The sequence below is a fragment of the Hypanus sabinus genome, chromosome 25, assembly GCF_030144855.1.
Source record: "Hypanus sabinus isolate sHypSab1 chromosome 25, sHypSab1.hap1, whole genome shotgun sequence".
Lineage (NCBI taxonomy): Eukaryota > Metazoa > Chordata > Chondrichthyes > Myliobatiformes > Dasyatidae > Hypanus > Hypanus sabinus.
In genome coordinates this window covers 26,022,699-26,047,785 of record NC_082730.1, presented here as the reverse complement: position 1 = coordinate 26,047,785, position 25,087 = coordinate 26,022,699, and the positions used below count along the sequence as shown (strand labels likewise).

Below are 25,087 nucleotides of genomic sequence, written 5' to 3'. Positions count from 1 at the left end.
GATTAGTTAATAGTAAGGCTCCACAGTGTGTAAAAAGTTTGTGAACCCCTGCTATGGATGAAGTCTACTCAAGAGAGTAGAACAACACTAACTGCACCTTGCCTCTACATTTAGGGTCTTCTTTGCAAAGAGGGAACATTGCTTCCACATTCCCAGCTAGGGGTTTCACTTGCTATGTGCTCCCCCAGACTAATTTCCAGCACCTTAAGGATGGTGAAGTATCTATTGGACCAGTTCTCAAAAGGCATTAGCTCAACCTTGCTGTGTTTGATTGCCCACCTCAATGTCAGTTCAAGCTGGTCATAAAGGTTCAGTGTGTGAAACTTTCAGCAAGTCTGGGTAGAAAGTAGTTATGGGCTTTGACACCACTCCACCACTGCCTGGGACCATCACTCCTCCTATACCTATTTGGTATCAACTGATACAAAAAAACGACCTTTTTCCAAATATTTAATTTACTCAGAATGTATTCTGTGAAAGAAAATGGGGCATTGCATTTTCTTCACTGGGCCAAGGACATCATTGCATTTGCTAATAAAAGTCATATTATCTCAATATATCATAAATATTTCATTAGTGAGACATCTAGAAGGTTATTACACAGGGATAAGCCCTTTAGCATTCCAGAAGTGAGGACCCAGTACTGTGGCTTTTCCCTATTAGACCTTGGAACAATAGCAAAAACTTAAGATCATCTCTCAGCAAGTACGTCTACACCTTAGAACATGCTGGTCTACAAAATACTTTTGCAGATGGCTCCCTGAGAGTTTTTCTGAGAGCCCAATGTGTGTCTTGCACCAAATTGATGATCTTATTGCAGATGTTCCTCAAGTTTGCATCCCTCTGAATAGCCTCTAGAGCACTGTTCTGCGTTATGAATCCACAAGGGATACACCTTGAAAATAACCACACATACCCTTTCCAGGTACTTTTTTTTTTTTGCTTATGCCTGCCCCAGAAGAGGGGTGGCAGATTACACCACAGCGACCTTGAGGCCAAAGCATGATGCACTATAAACCTGTTGTAAATGAAAGATGTAATGGGGGAAGGTCCATCTGATCATGAGTTAAGTGAGGTCTTGTTTGAGAGTTTCTGGAGATCAGGCACTCTTTCAAATGAGTTTGACAGTGCTTCAGAAACCATTTGAAAAGACCAACCATCTTCACATACATAGTCCATCGAAACTACTGCTTGATCGTGGTCCAGAGTATCTTTTTTGCAGAAACCTTTCCATGTGGCATAGGTAGTGTGACAAAGTCAAACCCAATAGGACATATCCTGGTTAATTCTTTGTAAAACCTCAACATGTAGCAACATTTGATTTTATGTACTCAGTCTCTATGCACAGCTTGATGCAGCCACACACAAGGGAGACCACCAGGCTGTGGTCCACATAAGATACATTTCCCCACCCCCAACCCACATTCACTTTGAAGAACTGTGTACTGCATCTCTCTGGACATTATCCACTTCTGATGTCCAGATGAAATGGAACCTGGTTCAGGTGACAACCATGACACGGAAGCAGGTTATGAGCTGGAGCTACACAACATAGAGCAACATTGGCAGTACCTTTCAAATGTTGACTGGATTCTTTCCCAGTGGAGGAATCTCCACTTCCATTTCCCCCAGTTCCACTGCTTTAAAATCTCAATACTGCACCAAGATGTTAACCTGGACTTCTGTGCTTAAATTTCTGTAGTGAGACATAGACAAAGAACCTTAATCTATAAGTATGTTTTCCCAATAAACCACAACAGACTCAAGCAGTACACTCACTGGGCTCACATATCAAGACCAGGCAGTCAGATGCAGAACCTAGGTGTCATGTAATACGACTGGATCATCTATTGGCCTAAAAAAACTCTAATGACCTGTCTTGAACAGGAAGTGATGTCAGGTGCTATTAGTGGGTCACAGCTGTGAAGATTTAATTAGCAGGATTGCTAAACTTAATTGAAAACCAATTAGAAGATGATGGATTTTGATTAGCAATTTAAATTTTTTAATATAATTTGTATTAACCAGTTTCAGGCAGATGTGGAGTGTGTCAGTGAGGGAATGTGGAAATTACATTTTAATACAACTTGTACTGAGAGATTGGTTGTTATGTCTGACACTAGTCAATTCTGTCCATTAAAAGGAATTAAAGTATGGGCTTCAAGAGCAATTCCCCATGCCTTACTGGCAGCCCAATAAACAAGTGATACTGAGCAAGCATTATATTGACAGCGGTAGAATTTTTAGGAAGGAGAAAATCATTTGTCCATTTTTTGATATTGCTCAGTTTGTGACTTTATTTGCTTCAGATTCAGATGAACTTATCCCATGTACATCAAAGCATACAGTGAAATAAATGCATTGTTTGCATTAACAACCAACATAACGTAAGGATGTGCTGGGGGCAGCCCACAAGTGTCACCACATATGCTGGCGCTAAATTCTTCAGTTTTGTCTTTTGTCCTCCGAGCAGATAATTTTCCCTTTTGGCTTGTATTTTATTGTTACTGTCATGTGGCTCAACTTGATGCCAGTGTTGTGATTATTGCTTTGCAATGGATGGGCATATTCAGTGTTGAACTTATTAGCAGGCCAATGCCAAGTTACTGTCTCAGTAAAAAAAAAGAGCTTTGGTGTTCCCTAAACTTTCTGATCCTCAGATCAGAATTAGGTCTAATATCACCGGCATGCATCATGAAACACAGCTGTATGATGCAATACATGATAATATAGAAAAAAAACTGAATTACAGTAAGTATATCAAATAGTTAAAGTAAAAAGTAGGGCAACAACAAATAAAGTAGTGAGGTAGTGTTCATGGTTTCAATGTCCATTTGGGAATTGGATGGCAGAGGGGTAGAAGCTGTTCCTGAATGGGACCTGAATCAGGTTTATTATCGACGACATATGCTGTGAAATTTGTTGTTTTGTGACAGTAATACAGTGGAAGATATAAAAGAACTACTAAGTTACAATTAAAGAACAGTGCTAACTAGGAAGAATGAGCTAGTGTTCGTGGACCATTCAGAAATCTGGTGGAGAGCAAGAAGCTGTTCTTACAATATTGAGTGTGGGTCTTCAGGCTCCTGTACCTCTAGGGTAAGGGGATATCTGTAAGTGAGTGCTGTTGATTGGCATGTTCCAAGGTGCAGAAGCACACGCTGAAGGGTGCACTGAAGCTCCATGCACAAAGACACCGTGGGGAAGGTCTCCTGTCTAGGGTCCTGCTGCCACTGAACACTGAGTGACTGGGCCCAATGGAATAGCCTCTCAAATATTTCAAAGTTGCATGGTTTAAGGAGGAAACATGAGTAGTATTGACACATTGCCTTAAATTTATAGTACAATGATTGCACAGGCTTGTCCTAATTATATTTACATTGTGAATAAAGTATATTTTTGAAATATAAAAAATATATTTCAAAAATTTTTTTGTCGTGGTTCATACCCTTAATAATACAGGACGCTTGTGTACTGTTTCCAGGGATAAATGTTGAAATAAATATTGACTGCTGCTAGAGGCTCATCAACTTGGTGATAAATGTTCTTTGCTTTTACCTGAAACCTCTTGGTCTCCCAGTGCAAAGAGGTGTTGACAATTGAATGCTTCCATCTGGCATATTCCATTGTACAGGATTACATGTTGTGGGACGTAGAGAAGCTCAGTGCACTGTCGTATAGGGAAAGTCCTGCCACCACTAGACACTGACGGGCTAGCCCTTTGTAAACCCTCTCAGATATTTCAACCTCATCTTATGCCAATGGAATTCAAAGAAATGTTTGTCACCATTCTGTACTCACTAGCTCATGTCCTACGATTCCTCTGTTTGGTTACATCTGCCAATTTATTCACTTTGCATTGAATTTGTGTATCCAAGGATCTGGCATAAATTGGAAACAGCAGGATTCCCAAAATTAATCTTCAGTACCCTTCCCCACTCCTGCTCCATAGGACATAGAACATTACAGCACAGTACATGTTCTTCAGCCAACAATGTTGTGCCAAACTTCTACCTACTCTAAGATCAATCTAACCCTTCCCCCCAACAAAGCCCTTCATTTATCTATCATCACTTTGCCTATCGAGGAGTTTCTTAAATTCCCCTAATGCACCTGCCTCTACTACTACCCCTGGCAGTATGTTCCAAGCATCCACTACTCTCTGTGTAAAGAACTTACCTCTGACAACCCCCACTCCATCCTTTCCAACAATCACCTTAATATATGCCCCCTTACATTGGCTATTTCTGCCCTGGGAAAAAAGTCTCCGGCGATCTATTACATCAATGCCTCTTACCATCTTGTAGACCTCTCATCCTCCTTCGCTCCAAAGAGAAAAGCCTTAGCTTCCTCAACCTATCTCTGTAAGACATGGCCTATAGTCCAGGCAGCATCCTCTCCTCTGCACCCTCTCTAAAGCTGTCACATTCTTCCTATACTGGCAACCAGAACTTAACACAATATTCCCAGTGTTATCTAACCAGGGATTTACAGAGCTGGAACATTACCTTGCGACTAATGAAGGCCAATACACCATACACCTTCTTAACAACCTTATCAACTCACATGGCAATTTTGATTGATCTATGGATGTGGGCCCCATTATCCCTCTGTTTCTCCATGTTTAACAATACCCTTTGAACCAGTTTCTGTGGTTTACTGTTCTTCAGCCAGTTTCATAGCAATTTCCTAAGATTTAGCTACAAATCCCTATAGCTTTATGCTTATTGAGAAGCCTTTTGATGTGGAATGTTGTTATCATACTTCTGGAACTCCAGGAAGAGTGCCTCAGTGGTAAACTGGCTCATCACTTCCATTATGATGAGCCAGGCTCATCCTATCTTACACTGCTTCCTCTGTAATCACTGTACAAATAATTTGGTTTTTATACAATAATCAATCTCAATATTTTACAGCTGCTTGTGCTTGCTTTTTCAATTCCACTAATACAGTCACCAAATGGGACTGCCTCCAATCTTCTTGATTCGGCCCAGGATTCATTAATGATTATCAGTGTCTCAGAAATCCAACTCCCTTAGTCTCTCTCGCCATTCTGCAATAAATCCCCATTGACTCAGGGGACTGTTGTTTTAAGTCACTTCATCCGTTTTAGGATTTCTATTTTATTTAAAAAGGGATGAGAAACTTGTATGTAAATCGTACATTCTCAACATCAGGCCAACCAAAGTATTCTGCAGCCATTGAAGTATTGTTAAGTAGTAATTTAATATTGACCAGATAATCCATTTGATGATATCAGCTGAGGGGTAAAAGAGTGGAGAGGAGAAAGGGGAGAACTCTCATGCTTTTCTTCAGTAAAAGGTTATGGCATCCATAATACTCATCCCCAATAATGCTGGAAGGTTCTTGGTTTAATATCTCACCCCAACTGTGGAGTGCCTTTTCAGCACTGTTCCTAGAGTGCTTCACTCTCTCATCAAAAGTACAAAGTCAGAAGGCAGACATGAGGGAAAACTGCACTCCCTTTGAAGTATGTTTATCAGCACATTTGTTTCATAATGCCATCTTTTGCATTTGTCTGGGTTAAAAATTTTGTAATTGTCTATATAATTTGTACATAACATGTAATAAGTAGCATGACTTAAAGTTTACTTTATTGTCAGAAGGATTTGCTTTCCCTCATCTTTGCCGTCTGACAATAATCTTCGAGTCATGCCCTTTCTGCAGTGCATTATGACTTCATTGTTTCCCTTTTGAAAATACAGTACTGCTTTAGCACTGTTCCTGCAATGGTGTATTGCTTTCTCAGTTTTCTCTGGGCTAATCTTTTCTCTCAACTCCACTTTCCCTATTTATCTAATAGAAACATAGAATACCTACAGCACAAAAACAGGCCCTTCAGCCCATGATGCTGTGCTGAACATGTACTTACTTTAGAAATCGCCTAGGGTTACCCATAGCCCTCTATTTTTCTAAGCTCCATGTACCTATCCAGGAGTCTCTTAAAAGACCCTATTGTATCCGCCTCCACCACCATTGCCGGTAGACCATTCCACGCACTTACCACTCTGCGTAAAAAACTTACCCCTGACATCTCCTCTGTACCTACTTCCAAGCACATTAAAACTTTGCTTCTCTCGTGTTAGCCATTTCAGTCTTGGGAAAAAAGCCTCTGACTATCCACATGATCAATGCCTCTCATCATCTTACACATCTCTTTCAGGTCACCTGTCATCCTCCACTTTTCTCAAAGGAGAAAAGGCCGAGTTCACCTCAATCTATTCTCATAAGACATGCTCACCCAATCCAGGAAACATCCTTGTAAATCCCCTCTGCACCCTTTCTATAGTTTCCACATCCTTCCTGTAGTGAGGTGACCAGAACTGAGCACTCCAAGTGGGGTCTGATCAGCGTCCTATATAGCTGTAACATTACCTCTCAGCTCTTAAATTCAATCCCATAGATGATGAAGGCCAATGCATCATATGCCTTCTTAACCACAGAGCCAACCTGCGCAGGAGCTTTGAGTGTCTTATGGACTCGGACCGCAAGATCCCTCTGATATTCCATACTGTCAAGAGTCTTACCATTAATGCTATATTCTGCCAGCATATTTGACCTGCCAAAATGAACCACCTCTTGATTCCCTCAAAATTCAAAGATCTATAGATTTACCTCTCTCTCTCTCTCTCTCTCCTCTCTTCTCTCCTCTCTCTTCTCTCTCTCTCTCTCTCTCTCTCTCTCTCTCTCTCTCTCTCTCTCTCTCTTCTCTCTCTCTCTCTCTCTCTCTCTCTCTCTCTCTCTTCTCTCTCTCTCTCTCTCTCTCTCTCTCTCCTCTCTCTCTCTCTCTCTCTCTCTCTCTCTCTCTCTCTCTCTCTCTCTCTCTCTCTCTCTCTCTCTCTCTCTCTCTCTCTCTCTCTCTCTCTCTCAGCAACTGAGCTTCCACAGTAAATGGGCAGCAATTTCTCAATAGATCCACTATCATCTTGGGAAATGCCTGAACGGCAACCCTTTTAGTTTGGAACCATGACTCACATTTCTGGACAATCCAGTCAGGGCAAATTATCATCCCTACTTCTAACCTTAAAAATCCATGAATATTTAGTACTTTTCAAAGACATTTTAAACTCAGGTTCAGCAAGGCCAAGGAGCTGATTATTGGCTTCTGGAGAAGAAAACCAGAGGTTCATGAGCCATTTTTCGTTGGAGAATCTGAGGTGGAGAGGGTCAGCGGCTTTAAAATTCCTTGTTTGGACCTGTCCTGGGCCCAGCACATGTGCAATTAGGAAGAAAGCATGATAGTGCCTTTACTTCCTTAGAGATTCAGAATGACATCTAAAACTTTGACAAACTACTATAGATGGGTAGAAGAGAGTATATTGACTGGCTGCATCACAGCCTGGTATGGAAACACCCATGCTCTTGAATAGAAAATCCTACAAAAAGTCGTGGATATGGCCCAGTCTGCCAAGGGTAAAGCCCTCCCAAGCACTGAGCACATCTACATGAAACACTGTCACAGCTAAGCAGCATCCATCATCAGGGACCCCCATCACCCAGGACACACTCTCTTCTCATTGCTGCCATTAGGAAGGAGGTATAGGAGCCTCAGGACTCACATTCCCAGGTTCAAGAACAGCTACTACACATCAACCATCTGGCTCTTGAACCAAAGGGGATAACTTCACTCAACTTCACTTGCCCAATCATTGAAATGATCCCACAGTCAATGGAATAACTTTCCAGGACTCTTCATCTCATGTTCTCAGTATTTATTTCTTGTTTGTTTGTTTGTTTATTTACTATTTCTTCCTTTTTGTATTTGCACAGTTCATTATCTTCTGCAATCTGGTTGAATGTCCAAGATGGAGAGTGTTTCATTGATTCTGTTAAGTTTATTATTCTGTAGATTTATTGAGTATGCCCACAAGAAAATGAATCTCGGGGTTGTATATGGTGACATATATGCACTTTAATAATATATTTACTTTGAACTTTAAAGTTTGAAATCACTGTTGATTTTTCTAAACTCTGGAGAGATTGGACATTGACTACTTCATTGACCCTTATAGAATATGCTCAATAAACCTTTGCTATACTCTATTTATTGCAAATATCTCTTTAAATACGAACAGGATTTGTCCAGGGACCTGTTAATCTGTCACCTTTTCCTCTTTCCCTCCTTTGTTTTGTCTCTGCTTCCTTCTACCATGACACGTGCACTATTTATTGAAGGCCAAGTTCTTTTGCCTCATTCCTTAACACATTTTTTCCATTCAATAATTTATCCTATTTCCTCAAGAAAGTTATTCTTGTAACTGTTTTCACTCTTAGACAGTAAAAAATAAATTTCCCCTCTCCTCTGGCTCTCCTGAAATTTGTCTTAGATCGATGCCTTCTGGTTACTGACCATCCTGCCACTGGGTCCACTCTTATCCTCGCTAAGCTGTCTAGCCACTTACGATTCAGAGCTCTCTATTGAATGTAAATTACTCTTTGTCTGCTTGCAGGTGCCCGTATCAGTCGCCATGATGAACCCGCAGGTGATCACCCCGCAGCAGATGCAGCAGATCCTGTCCCCTCCCCAGCTGCAAGCCCTATTGCAACAGCAGCAGGCCGTCATGTTACAGCAGGTAAGCAGCATGCCGCACGTTATGCAGGGGAAGTGCTGTGTGAGACAGGACCTGTGGCACCAACACTGCATTGCGCTCAGTCAGCAGCTTCTGTTTGTTCTGTAGGCATCGGGCTACATCTGCCCTCTGTGCCCTGACATCTGCTTTGCCAGAGGATTCTCCTTTAATCTGGTGGGGGTCAGTGGGACTCTCATCGTCGCTTATCCTTATGCTGTAAGTCTGGGTCAACTGTGGCTCTGACATGGGAGCACTCTGCCTCACGCCGGACCTCACCATGCATAATTCCAGAGAATCCAACGGGAATGCGAGGGACGCCACACCTGTTGCAGAGCCACACACACAAAGTGCTGGAGGAGCTCAGCAGGTCAGGCAGCATCTATGGCGAGGAAGAAACAGTCAACATCTTAGGCCAAGACCCCTCATCAGAAATGGAAAAGAAGGGTGAAGAAACCAGAAAAAAATGGTGGTGGAGGGAAGGGTAAGGATTACAAGCCTGCAGGTGATAGGAGAAACCAGATGAGGAGCATGGGTGTGCTTGGGGGAGGAGCAAAGTAAAAAGCTGGTAGGTGGAAGGGGTAAGGGGCTGAAGAAGAAGAAGGAATCTGATAGGAAAGGGCAGTGGGCAATGAAAAATAGGAGGAGGGGCACCAGACGGAAGTGATGGACAGCTGAGGAGAAGAGAAAGGGTAAGAGGGGAGCCAGAATGGGGAATTGAAAAAGAGTAAAGGGCAGGAGGATGGAATTACTAAAAGTTAGGGAATGTCAACTATTTATTCCTCTCAATAGCAATGTCAGGAGGCCATCAACTGCTAGACAGAAACCCAGCACTCATGTCATAGAGTCAGACAATACCAAAACAAGCCCACTGGCCCATCTGTGCCAACCTATCAATCATCCACATGCACTCATCCTATAAGAATCTCACTTTATTTCTCCTGCATTCCAATCAACTTCGTCCTGAATCTGCCCCTCGCCTGCAGGCTCAGGGCAACTTACAGAGACCAATTAACCCACACGTCTTGGGGACAGGGAAGGAAATGGGCGAAGCCAGGGGAAACGCACGTGGTCCCAGGTGGAAAATGCAAACTCGACTCCGACAGTTCCAGGGTCCAGCATTGAACTTGGGCCACTTGAGCTGCAAAATAGCAGCCCTGTCAGCTGCAGCTCTGTGCCAGTCAGGAGCTGGTAAGCAACACGGAGTGGCCCCTTCTTTCCCCCAGCTCCTTCCTCTTACCATCCTCCCCCTCTGAAGCGTTGTGGCAGCTTAAAGCAGCTTCTCTAGCAATAATGCTAACAAACCAGAGTCTGCAAAGTTAACCTGGGGAACCTGTACGCAACAATCTCAGCTGAATACAAGTCTGGAAATGACAGAAGTGGAGAAGTTGGAGATCAATATATATCATGATAAAAAAGGAAGAAATCCTCTCCACTGAGGACAAGGAACATGTTTTGAGGAATGAAAATGTGCTGGCAAACTTCCAAATAAGATGCATTCATTAGCATTGTAGCAGGACTAAAAAAATACAGATAAGTGATGAGGACAGGATGCACAGAACAGACCTGTATATCTTAAATGTTTATGATTAAGGGGTGATCTAATTATGGTAAATAGGGCAGAGTTAAAGTATTTCTTCTGATAGGGGATTCCAGTACAAAGTGGAAGGCTGTTGTGGGTTGAATAACAGGATAGAAGCTGGGCCATTCTGGCTGATGTGAATCATGTGAAAGATGTTAATCCCCAAAAAATATGTTAGGGTGGGGAGTCAGTTGAAAATTCCCACTGTCTGCTTTATAAATTCTCTTCAGCTGCAGGATATTAAAGAATGTGGAACCGAGTTAGGTAGTTGGAGTTAAGATGTACAGCAGCCTTCATCTAATTGAATGACAGAACGGAGACAAGGGGCTGAATGGCCTTCTCCTGTTCAGCAAGTAGACTTCCTGCAAGCCAACAAGGAATCAAAATGAGAAGAGTTAATTCAGTCGGTGTTGACGCACACATGCTGCCCTGTACTTGTATAATCAGTTCCTTTCACTTTAAACGAGTCACCAATCTAAATTAATATATTTCTTGGATCCTTCTAAACATAGCAGTCATCCCAAGCAGTATTTTACAGGCTCCTCATCTACATGTCACCAGCACACAATGATCCCACAGACCCTGTAGGATTGCACTGACAGATAATTAACTTTCCACCGAGAATTTAATTGGTGTTGTCTAACGCAGAATAGCAGTGAAGTTTGCACTGTATGCTGGCTATTGTTCTGATATTAATTTTCTGATTGCTTCATCTGTAGGGATTTTTTTTTACCCTGACTGAGATCCTTTGTGTTTTCTGTCCTTTTTTTTCCCTGCCCCCTCTAACCGTCCTCCCTCCCTCATTCTCTGCCATCACCTCACTGCCTTCCATTCCTTAACAGCTTCAGGAGTATTACAAGAAGCAACAGGAACAATTGCATCTACAGCTGCTAACTCAACAGCAGCAACAGCAGCAACAGCAGCACCAACAACAGCAACAACAGCAGCAGCAAACTGTCAAGCAACCAAAAGAGGTAAGCTGATCCCAGTGACTGTTGGCTGGGTGAACTGGGTGGGGAGGTGACCATTTTAACCCTTCCCCTTTCAGTTGGAAGTACTGGCACTTTCCTTGCCTGATACAACACCTGAGTGTGTGAAAGCAAATGGGAACAGATGGCTATTTGACTGTGGCAGCATCCCAATCTCATTTGCGACTGATATTATGGTATGGGTTAGCTGACTGTGCTGAAATGTGCACACACGTCTTATGAGGAAAGGTTGAGTGAGCTTGGACTTTTTGCTTTAGGTTGAAGGACTACAGGAGGCAACTTGACAGAGGTGTATAACAGTACGAGAGGTATAGATAGAGTGGAGAGCCAGCACTTTTTTCCCCAGTGTGGTAACAGTTAATACTAAAACACACATTAGGCAAGGGTTCCCAACCTTTTTTATATCACAGATCCCTACCATTAGCCGAGCAGTCCATGGACCTCAGGTTCGGAACCCCTGGTTTAAAGTGAGTGGAGGTAAGTTTAGGGGAGATATTGGAGGTAGGCTTATTAGACAGAGAGTGATGAGTGTCTGGAATGCACTGCCAAAGTTTGTACTAGAAATACAAAAGGGACATACGAGGGCTGATTGATAAGTTCGTGGCCTAAGGTAGAAGGAGTCAATTTTAGAAAACCTAGCACATTTATTTTTCCTACATTTACACCCATAGTCAAGCAGTCATGGAGCATACAGGTCCCTTCTTTGTAGAAGTCGGCATCTTAGACCTGCAGAAGTGGTCAACAGCATGGGGTGATTGATAAGTTCATGGCCTAAGGTAGAAGGAGATGAGTTATTAACTTCAAGCTTTCTGCACTTTCACTCAAAGAGTTGAACTGTACGAGGGCTGTATAACGAGAGCTGTATAATTCATCCCCTTCTATCTTAGGTCACAAACTTATCAATCACCCTTGCTGTGGACCACCTGGCGGTCCAAGACGTTCTTGTTACATGCACGTGCAGTTCAACTCTGAGTGATAATGCAGAAAGTTTGAAGTTAATAACTCATCTCCTTCTACCTTAGCCCACAAACTTATCAATCACCCCTGCTGTGGACCACTTCTACAAAGAAGGGATCCGTATGCTCCACAACCACTAGACTAAGTGTGTACATGTAGGAGGGAACTATGTTGAAAAATAAATGTGCTCGGTTTTCTAAAATTGACTCCTTCTACCATAGGCCAGAAACTTATCAATCACCCCTCGTAATGCATCTGTCTTAGATAGGCACATGGATGTAAGAAAAATACAGAGTTATGGGCTGTATAAGAGGGAAAGGTTAGAATGATTGTGGAGTAGGTTTACATAGATTGGCACAACATTGTGGGCACGCATTTTCTCACTCTTTCACCCAAGAATAACTGGTTTTGCTCTCTTAAGATTTTCTCAGCTCCCCGGATCACCAATACAACTCAGTTCAGTACTTGATAGATACTGTTTTGGATTAATAGTTCATAAGAATTCAAGCATTTCCTGAGTGGTAGAGGAGAAGTTATCTGTGCATGACTTCTTTAATGTGGTGGTAACTATTGCACAAACTAGCTAACACATGGACTTCACAGAACACAAAGCATTGCTTTAGCTTCGTAGCAACATGATAGAGTCAATGTTTGGTTCAACATCTTGGATATGCAAAGGTTAGGCCATCAATGTGGTAAATCTTTATAAATTGTGGCTAAACATCAGTTAGAAGTTTCCTTATGAGTACCATGTTTCTGGAAAGGTTAAGAATTATCGAGGGCTGGCAGAAGAATTTATTGGAATGGTACCAGGGATGGGATTCCTCAGTTGTGTGGAGAGTAGAGAATACAGGAACATTCCTTCTACCGCTTAGACTGTTAAGAGAAGATTTGATAGACAAGTTTAATATTAAGCATAGTATTGATTGAGTAAATAAAGACCAATTTTTGGCAGTTGTAGAAAGATTTACCACGTACAACCACACAACCAAAGGCAATAGAAGGAACATACTTTTATAATATCATTTGTCATGATGTGAAATGCTTTGGTTGATGGGCCAAGTTGCCTCCTACTGAACAGTAATATTCATGATTCAATCATCTGTTTCACTATCAGCAACAAATCTTGACATCCATGCATGAATCAGTTCCTGATGGTAGTTATATACAGCTCTCCGAACAGTAGCCAAGATGTAGCCTACAAATTACAACGGGAGATAGGAAAGGCATGTCAGAAGGGCAATGTTACCATAGTCATGGATTGGGTATTGTGTAATGAACCGGATTTGATTAGGGAGCTTAAGGTAAAGGAACTTTTGGTAGGCAATGATCAAAATATGATAGAAATCACCCTGCAATTTGAGAAAGAGAAGCTAAAGTCAGATGCATCAACATTACAGTGGAGTAAAGGTAATTACAGAGGCACGAGGGAGGAGTAGGCCAAAGTTGTTTGGAAGAGGACACTAGCAAGGGTGATAGCAGAGCAGTAATGACTGGAGTTTCTGGGAGCAATTTAGAAGGTGCAGGATAGATACATCCCAAAGAAGAAGTATTCTAAAGGCAAGATGACACAACCATGGCTAATGAAGGAGGTCAAAGCTAACATAAACAGCAAAGAGAAGGCACATAATAGAATAATGGGAAGGAAGAGGTTTGGGAAACTTTAAAAAACCAACAGAAGGCAACTAAAAAAGCCATAAGGGGGGAAAAAGATGAAAAAAGAAGACAAGCTAGCCCATAATATCAAAGTGGACACCAAAGGTTGATTCACATATATAAAGAGTAAAAGAGAGGTAGGAGTAGATAATGGACTGCTGGAAGTTGATGCTGGAGAGGTAGAAAAGGCGGACAAGGAAATGGCGAACAAACTGAATAAGTATTTTGCATCAGTCTTTGCTGTGGAAGACACTAGCAATATTCCAGAAGTTCGAGTGTCAGCAGGCAGAAGTGAGTGCAGGTGCTATTACTAGACAGAAGGTGCTTGCATGGCTGAAAGGATTGAAGGTAGATAAGTCACTTGGACCGGATGGCTTACACTCCAGGGTTCTGAAAGAGGTAGCTAAAGAGAGTGTGGAGATGTTAGTAATGATTGCTAGATTCTGGAATGGTTCCAGAGGACAAGAACATTGGAAATGTCACTCCACACTTCAAGAAGGGAGAGGCAAAAGGAGCAAAATTTTAGGCCAGTTAGCCTGGCCTCAGTGGTTGGGAAGTTGTTAGAGTCAATTGTTAACGATGAAGTCCCAGGGTATTTGGAGGCACATGATAAAAAAGACCAATGTTAGCATGATTTCCTTAAAGGAAAATTTTGTCTGATACACCTGTTAGAATTATTTGAGGAATTATCTGATTGGCTGCTAGTGACTAGTGCAGCTCTGCAGGGATCAGTGTTGGGATTACAGTGTTGTACATCATGCATTTGGATGACGGAATTGATGGCTTTGTGGCCAAGTTTGTGGATGATATGAACATGGGTGGAGGGGTAAATGGTGTTGAGGAATCAGGGAGCCTGCCGAAGGACTTGGACAGATTAGGAGAATGGGTAAAGGGATGGCAGGTGGAATACATTGTAGGGAAGTGTGTGATCATGCACTTTGATAGAAGGAATGAAAGCATAGTCTATTTTCTAAATGGGGAGAAAATTCAAAAATTTTGAATTTTGCAAAGGGATTTGGGAGTCCATATACAGGATTTCCTAAAAGTTTATTAGCAGGTTGAGTCAGTGGTGAGGAAGGGAATTGCTATATTATCATTTATTTTGAGAGGATTGGACTATAAAAGCAAGGATGTAATGCTGAAGCTTTATAAGGTACTAGTGAGACCTCAATTGTAGTATTGTGGGCCCCTTATTTAAGAAAGGATGCGCTGACGTTGGAGAGGGTTCAAAGGAGGTTAACGAGAATGATTCCGGGAATGAAAGGCTTATTGTATGAGGAGCAATTGATGACTTTAGGCCTTTACTCGTTGGAATTTAGAAGAACGACGGGAGATCGTATTGAAACCTATGGAATATTGAAAAGCCTAGATAGAGTAGATGTGGAGAGAACATTTCCATTGGTGGGAGAATCTATTACCCGAGGGCACAGCCACAGAATAGAGGGATGTCCATTTTGAATGGAGATTAGGAGGAAATTCCTTAACAAGAGGATGGTGTATCTGCGTGACAGGTGGCTGTGGAGGCCAGATCATTGAACTTATTTAAGGCAGATGGTGATAGGTTCTTGATTAGTCAGGTTGTGATAGGTTTTGGGGTAAAGGCAGGAGAATGGGGTTTGTGAGAGAAATGGATCAGCCATGATGAAATGGCGAAGCAGACTTAATGGGCCAAATGGCCTAATTCTGCTCCTATGTCTTATGTTTCTGTCTGGTCTAATAAGCCCACAACAGTAATGGGCCTTTCCCTCAACCAGACGTTAATCCCATGACAAATGAGCATGTCTTAGATGATGAGATTGGATGCAAGAGATTTAGGAGTTTAATTGGGTCATGGAGTTGAAAATTAAAAGAATTGCCTGTGGGAAACCAAAAATTTAAAGATGCTTTTCTGCAAGTATTACTAAAACATATTACAGTGACAGCATTACACTGTATCTAACCCTTACAATTTGTGACTTGGGATTGTTTGATGGAACAGTGACTACATTGCAAGGATTTTATCCCATATTGTAGCTGACCTAGGACTGTTTAATACATGTGGCTGCATAAAATGTGAAAACTTTGGAGTCACGGAGTCACCACTGTGAACATTTCAAACTTTGATGAGAACAAAATTTACAAAGCCAAAATTAGAAAAAGATTCAAAGCATTTTTTTGCATAGGATGAATAACTATTCAAAGATTTCCCGAGTCTGGCCCACGACTCTCACGGTCAGATACTTGTGTTCACACCTGTCTGTTAAAATGTGTAACGGCTTCCAGATTGCAGAAGTATTCCCATTCTTGGTTCTGTGTGAGGAGCTGGTCCTCTGCACTATGGTTGTGCACGTGCCATCTGGTGCAGATCCATGGGTGTATTCTAGGCACACACCAGGTCAGCCCTGGGAGATGTGAGCGGAGTGTTTGCTGCTCATATTGCGTATACACCTGAGAGTAGTACGGTGCATATGAGCAAAGGAAAATGGGCCATTAATGAGGACAATATGCCTGCTTACTTCTGATAGGTGGAATGGTCAACATCAAGAGCTTTAGAGGCCTCACACAATTTCTGCTGAAATTATAGCAATGCCAAGGGGTTAGTAGGTAAATGGAAGTTTGGAATCCAACACAGGGTTAGGGTGAAATGAATTTTCAGTGTCACTACAACTTTAATTGAGGCAATGCAATTCAAAATTGTTAGTATAAAAACAGAAAAATATCCAAAAACAGAAAATGCTGTGTCATCACTCTGAAGCATTAAATCCATCAATCCATAGATGATCCTTGATACACTTAGACTACTAGAGGTTTGTGTTTCTATTTCATATTTCCAATATCTGTGTAATTTTGCTTTGGTCTGAAATGTTGATGATTGATTCTGTTGGTATTCAGAAGAAATAGGAGAATGAATCGGACAAAAGGCTCCCAAGCCTGATCTGCCATTCAATAAGACGGTGGCTGAACCTTCATGTCATTTCCAATTTTTCTGCACAAATCCCTTGATTCCCCGAGTGCATGGAAATCTGTCTAGAATGACAGAGCGCTCACTGCCCTCTGGGGTGGAGAAGTCTGAAAATTCACAATCCACAGTAGAAAAATAAATCTCCTTTTCTCAATCCGGTATGTCCAGACACTCACTTTGAGACTCTGACCACTAATTTTAGTTTTCCCAGTTTGTCCAGACCAGTTTTAATGAGATCACGTCTTAATCTTTTAACTCCAGAGATTAAAAGTCCTTTCTACAAATCTCCCCACAAGGAATCACCCCTCTCAACACAGGAATCAATCTCGTGCATTTCATGTCCTCTAAGGCAAAGATTTCTGACTAGAAATTCACTCCCCAGATGGTAGCCCTGAACGCACCAATAGTAGCTCAGCCCATTGGAATGAATTTTAGAGGCAGAGTACAATACTCAATTGATACTATACAGCAAACTTGGTCCTGCTGATCCTGAGGGATAAATTTTTCGACAATCTTTCCTTTGGCACGGAGACCAAATGGGTAAAAAAGACTCCAGGTGCAGTCTCAAGTAAGTAAGTGTGGTAATATTGCTTGCTTTATATTCCGGCATTATTCCAGTAATGGTTAAGTGCCATTTACTTCCCCATTGCTTGCTGTACTTAAATGCTAACTCAGTAATTAATACATAAAGATGGCCTTTGAAGAGCAAGATTGTTAATCCCTATTTTTATTTAAATTTCCTTTTTCCATTCTTCCAATCAAAGTAGTTAATTTCACACATTCTATTTCACCACCTTTTTATCCAAAGATTTAGAATGCCTGTGTTACAACTCTTTGTATCCTTTTCACAGCTTACTTTACATGTAATTTGTACCATGAACAATCTTGAATACATTACCCACAATCTACTCATCTAAGCATAGATAGAGGTTGCTAGTAGCTGCATCAATCTTTGAGATGCTTCCCTAGTCAGTTCTTGTCATTTTGTATATAATCAATTTATTCCTACTCTGCTTCATGTCAATTAACTTGTTCACAACCCATGTCTGAAAATTATATGCAACCGCTCAAGCCAGGAGTTCCCAAACTGGGGTCCATGGACCCCTCAGTTCGTAGTAGGGATCTATAGCATATAAAAGGTTGGGAACCCCAGTCTTAAGCTCTGATCTTGCATAAAAGCAGTAGCAGCAAAGTATAGTAGCGTAGTAGTCAGCACAGCGACCTGGGTTCAATTCCCACCACTGCCTGTTAGGAGTTCATACATTCTCTGGGTGCTCCAGTTTCCTCCCACTGAACAAATCTGTTCCAGCTGGTACATTAGTTGGTCATTGTAAATTGTTCTGTGATTAGGCTGGGTCTAAATCGGGGGATTGCTGGGCATCTTGACTTGAAGGGCCAGAAGGGTCTATTCCGCACGTTCTCTCAATAAATAAATAAAAGAAAACCTTGTGTGTTTTTTCCACCGTTGAAATGTGAAAGTCCAGGTATAGAACATGCACAGGCTATCTTTTGAGCCAGTTACAGTCATAAAACTCCAATAGGTATAAATTGTTTCTTTCCTGCCTTTAACTCCCCTCACTTAGCAAATCAGAACCAACTTACTTTGGTTAAAGGGACCCGTGTGTTGGTTAAGTGGAATGATTGAGGTCTTGAATGATTATCATCAAGTTTATGTTTCACACTAATATTAAAACAGCTGCTTTGATGTCACATCAGAGGTTTTTTCTTTGACAGGTTTGGGCTTTTATGTTACAAATTTGTTTTCCATTTTACTCTAATGGTACATAGTGAAAATTACTTAAAGGTTCTTTTTATGCTTGTAGGAAATAGGGGCAGAACTGACTAGACAGACCCTTGAGGTTTCTTTGTTATTCAATAAGATTTCTTACCTCACCTCCAATTTTTTTACCCTGTCACATAATTCTTTAATTTCTTTAGTGTCCAAAATGCTTTGTCAATATTTGGTTGCCCAATAATGGTCCTAGTTCTGATAAGCATTTTCATAGCTCCCCCGTCCCAAGAAAGACAAACAGAACTAAATTTACCTGCTACTTCTGCCTTGAGTTGAATTGTGATCTCAGTTTGTTTTTTTTTCTGTTGGCATTCGTAAGTCTTTGCTAATGTACAGATTTTTGGAAGGTCCTATTGTATTTCTTTTTTCCTGATAATACCTGCAAGAAAATGAATCTCAAGGTAGAGTATGGTGATATATATATATACTCAGTGGCCACTTTATTAGGTACAGAAGGTACCTAATGAAATGGCCACTGAGTGTATGTTCATGGTCTTCTGTTACTGTAGACCAAGGTTCGACATGTTGCGCCCACCACTGTTATGACATGTTTATTTGAGTTACTGTTACCTTCTTGTCAGCTTGAATCATTGTGGCGATTCTCCTCTGACTTGTCTCATTAACAAGGTGTTTTTGCCCATAGAACTGCAACTCACTGTATTCTTTCTTGTTTATCACACCATTCCCCATAAACTCTGGAGACTGTTGTGCGTGAAATACCAGCAGATCAGCTTTCTCAGACCACCCCGTCTGGCACCAACAACCATTCCACTATCAAAGCCACTTAAGTCAAATTTCTTCCCCATTCTGGTATTTGGTCTGAACAACAATTGGATCTCTTGACCAATGCTTTTATACATGAAGTTGCTGTCACATGATTGGCAGATTAGATATTTGCATTAACAAGCAGATGTACCTAACAACGAGGCATACTTCGATAATAAATTTATCTTCACTTTGGCTTTGGTTACATTGCGAGTTTAGAGTCAGAATAATATAATTTGGTAGGCACTGGCACAGTGGTTTGTAGATATTGTTCAGCATGGTAAGAATCCAGTTAATGACATCACTTGAGTCAGGCCTAGTCTTTGTGGACTGTAGTTGAGTACTGCAGTTTGTTGTGGTTCTTCTCAGATGAACAGTGGAACGGGGTGAACATCAGCTTTGATTCCTCCTCCTCCTGACCAATAGTCAGAACATTAGAAAGGTTTTGACAAGAACAAGCCATTCAGCCAAACAAAGCTTGCCAAATTCCTATTCACATAGTGTGTTGAAATAACTATCGGGTTTAGATTTGAAAGTCTCTAAGATACTACTGGCAACTATACAACTAGGTTGTTTGTTCTGTGTGTCCACAATCTACTGTGTAAAGAAATGCTTCCTGACATTAGTCGGAAATCTCTCTTTAACCAGTCTCCACCTGTGGCCCCGTGTCCTCGTTGATGGATTAAGTCTGAAGTAGCAGCTGGCATCCACCTTACTTATATCCTTACTGATTTTGAACACTTCTATCATGTCTCCTCACATTCTATGTCTACTTAGGCTAAAAAGATTTAATTCTTTCCATCTTTCTCCATAGCTCATACCCTGCAGACCTGGAATGAGTCTAGTCAAGGGCGACTAGACTCCGAACTCGCTCTAGTGCCTTCATATCCTTCACACAATATGGAGACCAAAACCATACAGAGTATTCAAACTGTGGCCTCACAAGCACCTTAAGGGCAATTGTGTCCTCTCTGGACTTGAACTTCACTGAGCGCGTTATAACCATATAACAATTACAGCACGGAAACAGACCATCTCGACCCTCCTAGTCCGTCCCAACGTTTACTCTCACCTAGTCCCACCGACCTGCACTCAGCCAATAACCCTCCATTCCTTTCCTGTCCATATACGTATCCAATTTTACTTTAAATGACAATACCGAACCTGCCTCTACCACTTCTACTGGAAGCTCATTCCACACAGCTACCACTCTCTGAGTAAAGAAATTCCTTCTCGTGTTACCCTTAAACTTTTGCCCCCTAACTCTCAAATCACGTCCTCTTGTTTGAATCTCCCCTACTCTCAATGGAAAAAGCCTATCCACGTCAACTCGATCTGTCCCCCTCATTATTTTAAATACCTCTATCAAGTCCGCCCTCAACCTTCTACGCTCCAAAGAATAAAGGCCTAACTTGTTCAGCCTTTCCCTGTAACCTAGGTGCTGAAACCCAGGTAACATTCTGGTAAATCTTCTCTGTACTCTCTCTATTTTGTTGATATCTTTCCTATAATTCGGTGACCAGAACTGTACACAATACTCCAAATTCGGCCTTACCAATGCCTTGTACAATTTTAACATTACATCCCAACTCCTATACTCAATGCTCTGATTTATAAAGGCCAGCATACCAAAAGCTTTCTTCACCACCCTAGATCACTCTGTTCTACATTATATAGCCCAACATTATATTCACCTTCCTAATCACTTCTGTGCATTGTCTAGTTGTTGATAGTGATGTCCACCAGAACACACAAATCCTTCTCATACAGTGCACTTTCTAGCTCAAGACCCTCCATTGTATATTTATATCTAATATTTTGACTTCCTATACATAATATCTTACATTTACTTACATTAAATTTATCCGCCCACATCTGGATTTTGTTTAGATTTAACGGTATTGATTCTGCTGCCTGAATATTATCAGCTCGTTCCCCTAATTTTATGTCATCTACAAACTTTACTTGTTAATTTGTTATGTGCTTATTCAAATCATTATCCAAGACAGTAGCAGCCCCAAAACTGATCCCTATGGAACCCCACTTTTAACATCATCTATGTATGAAAACTCACTGTTTTCTGTTTTAGTGCCAATTCTGCACCCATTCGCACAACCAACCCTGAGTCCCTACCTCCTGTAATTTGATTCTTAACCTCTTGTGGGGTACCTTGTCAAAAGCCTTCTGAAAGTCCAAGTAAATTATATCAACCAATCTTCGTTATCATAAATTTTAGTTGCCTCTTCATGGAACTCTATATATTAGTAAACCATGATTTCCCCTTTCTGAACTCATGCTGGCTATCTGCAAGCATGCCTGTTCCTATCAGCTGCTTTTCCATCTCATTCTTTATTCATGTTTGCATTATCTTACCTATGATACGTTAAGCTTACTAGTCTATAGTTACCAGGGTCTGTGTGGTAACCCATCTTATATACGGGGACAATTTTAACCTGTTTCCAGTCCTTAGGGATTTCACCAAACTTCACTGACTTTTGAAAAATACATGTTAGGAGTTTGTATACATAGACAACCTTCTTTAAGTACCCTTGGTTATATGTTGTCCGGCCCCAGAGATTTATTAACTTTCAGCCTTTTCAGCTGAAGCAGGACCTCACTTTCTAAGATTTCTAAGTCACTTGAAACAACGTTATTTTTCTCCACACTTACTGGCATATTGCTAACATCTTTGCAGGTGACTACTTCATTAAAATATAAGTTAAGAGTATCTGCTATGTCCTCCTCTGCGTGATTTATCACTCCTCACTATTCCTAATACACTTAACTTCCTCCTTGACTTTCCTTTCGCTACTAAAATATTGAAAAAAATCTCTTGGGGTCAATCTTAGCATTATCAGCAATATCCTTCTTAACCTGTCTTTTGACAATTCTAATTCCTTCTTGACTATAGCTCTCATATTTTTGTATCCCCTACTGTTAACATCACCATTTTTTCTGTTTTCTTATACAGCTGTCTTTTCTTCAATCTTTTTTTATGTATGTCTTTATTCATCCATGTAGTTGATCTACAATTTTTATGGTGTCTCCCAATTGTGGATATGAACATTTCCTGCACTGCATGAATTACCTCTTTAAATCGACCCCATTGTTCTTCAGCTGACTCAACGGCAAACAGTTCCTTCTAGTTTACCTTCTGAAGTCTTTGCTGCATCTGCACAAACTTTGCCTTTCTGAAATTCAAAAGTTAATGGCTTTGGTTTTTACTGATATGTTCTCCCGATAAACCTCGAAACTAACAATGTTATGATCGCTTGTTCCTGAAGGCTCAACAACTTCATACTCAAAATTCTATCCTGATTGTTCCAGAATATCAAATCTAGACAGGCCTCCCCTATTGTTGGTGCATTAATGTACTGTGTCAAAAACAACTTTCCTCTGATCCATTAGTCATTGGGTTCTCCCACTAAATATTTGGGAAATTAAAGTCTCCCAGAACTATATCATCAGCCGCAGAATTGTTTTGCTAATATTCTGATGCTGGAAATCCACACCAGAAATATTCTGTGCAGACAAGATGAATAGAAACACGATCCATTCACTAACTTTGCTGCTCGAGGCAACAAATTCCACAGATTTACCACCCTCTGACTAAAGTAATTTCTCCACATCTCTATTCTAAATGGACGTCCTTCAATCCTGAAGTCATGCCCTCTTGGCCTAGAAGAGGTCACAACTTCATCCCAATTTTTCTGCCTTCTCCTCGTAGCCTTTGATGCCAAATTATTAATATATAACATGAAAAATAGCTGACGCAACAGCAACATCCACTTACTCCCCTTTGCTTATCCTGCCCATTATTTCATAAAAGAATTCGAGCAGATTTATCAAGCAAGGTTTTCCATTCGAATGGACTTCTGCCAAATTTACGGTATGCCTCCAAGCACCCTGAAACATCATCTTTAATAAATGACTCTAACATCTGGCCAACCATTGAAGTCAGGATAATTGTCCTATAATTTTCTGTCTTTTGCCTCCCTCCTTTCCTAAAGAGTTGAGTGACATTTGTGATTTTCCATCCTTCGGAAAAATTCCAGAAAGCAGTAATTTTTGATATATCACAACTAATGCATCTACAATCTCTTTAGCTACCTCTTTCTTGAAGAACTGAGTGACATTTGCAATTTTCCAGTCCTTTGGAACCATTCCAGATCTAGTGATTCTTAAAAGATCATTACTAATGCCTCTACTATCTTTTTAGCTACCTCATTCAGAACCTTGGTGTGTAGTCCATCTGTTCCAGGTGACTTAACAACCTTTAGGCCTCTCAGCTTCCCAAGCACCTTCTCCTTAGTAATGATGACTGCACTCACTTCTGCTCCTGACATTCTCAAATTTCTGGCATGCTTTAGGTCGCTTCCACCATGAAGATCAACACAAAATACTTATTCCAGTTCATCCTCCATATCTTTGTACCCATATCTACATCTCCAGTGTCATTTTCCAGTGGTCTGATGTCCACTTTTGCCTCTCTTTTTCTCTGTATGTATCTGAAAAACTCTCAATATATTATTAGTTATCTTACCTTCATATTTCATGGTTTATCTCCTTATTGTTGTTTTTTCATTGTGTTCTGTTGGTTTATAAAACCTTCCCACTCCTCCAACCTCCCACTAATTTTTGCTATATTATACTCTCACGCTTTTGCTTTATGCTGTCTTCGACTTCCCTTGTCAGCCCTGGTTGCCTCAACCTCCCTTTAGAATCTTTGAGATGAATCAATCACACATCCTTCAAATTGCTTCTTTAAAACTCCAGCCATTGCTGCTCTACCATCATCCCTGCTAGATTCCTCTTCCGGTCAACTTTGGCCAGCCTCCTTTCTCTTGTCTCTGTAGTTCCCTGTACTCAACAGTAATAACAAGATCCATTCCTCTGTAATAGCCTCCAACCTGATGGCATGAATATTGATGCAAACACAAGGAAATCTGCAGATCCTGGAAATTCAAGCAATACACACAAAATGCTGGTGGAACGCAGCAGGCCAGGCAGCATCTATAGGAAGAAGTACAGTCGATGTTTCGGGCCTGACAAAGCGTCTCGACCCGAAACGTCTTCGTCCTATGGGTGCTACCTGGCCTGCTGCATTCCACCAGCATTTTGTGTGTGTGGCATGAATATTGATTTCTCCTTCTGGTAAAAAAAAATTCCCTCCCCTCCCCTCCTCTTCTATTCGTCATTCTGATCTCTTACTTATTCTGTCCTGCCTATCACCTATCTCCCCTTTGGTACCTTCCTCCTTTCCTTTCTCCAATGGTCCACTCTCTTCTCCTTTCATATTCCTTCTTCTCCAGTCCTTTATCTTTCCCACCCACCTGGCTTCACCCATCACCTTCTAGCTATCCTCCTTCCCCTCTCCCATTTTTTAAAATTCTGGCATCTCCTTCCTTCCTTTTCAGTCCCAAAACGTCAACCGTTCATTCATTTCCATAGGTGTTGCTTGACCTGCTGAGTTCCTCCAGCATTTTGGCTGTGTGTTGCTTTGCATTTCCAGCATCCGCAGACTTCCTCGTGTTTATAAAATACAGATTACTATTTTAATGTTTGTTGAACCCCACAGTTTGTAGTTGACAGCGATATTTCACTGCAACTATGATTTCACTCCAGAAAGTATTTTATTGGCTGCAAAATGCTTTAAGGTGTCTCCTGGCTGTGAACTTATGATCCCTGGATAACCAGGTCTGTAATCAGAAATGTTCTCTCCCAGTGGTTCAGCCTGCAGATTCATATTCTCAAAGTTCTCACAAGAAGATGAGCCACTTGGGCGACTGAAAAGGAAGTTCCTGGCACTTGTGGAAT

At 41.1% G+C, this 25,087-nt stretch overlaps 1 protein-coding gene across 3 annotated transcripts in view; it reads left to right on the top strand.

Moving 5' to 3' along the window:
- Positions 1 to 25,087, top strand: part of foxp4 (forkhead box P4) — a 403,429-nt gene that overhangs the window by 277,460 nt on the left and 100,882 nt on the right. For all 3 annotated transcript variants that reach the window (XM_059950359.1, XM_059950360.1, XM_059950361.1), the window contains 2 exons: positions 8,472 to 8,594; positions 11,013 to 11,144. In XM_059950359.1, coding sequence (XP_059806342.1) covers positions 8,472 to 8,594; positions 11,013 to 11,144 — 255 coding nt within the window. The remainder of the gene's footprint in view (positions 1 to 8,471; positions 8,595 to 11,012; positions 11,145 to 25,087) is intronic.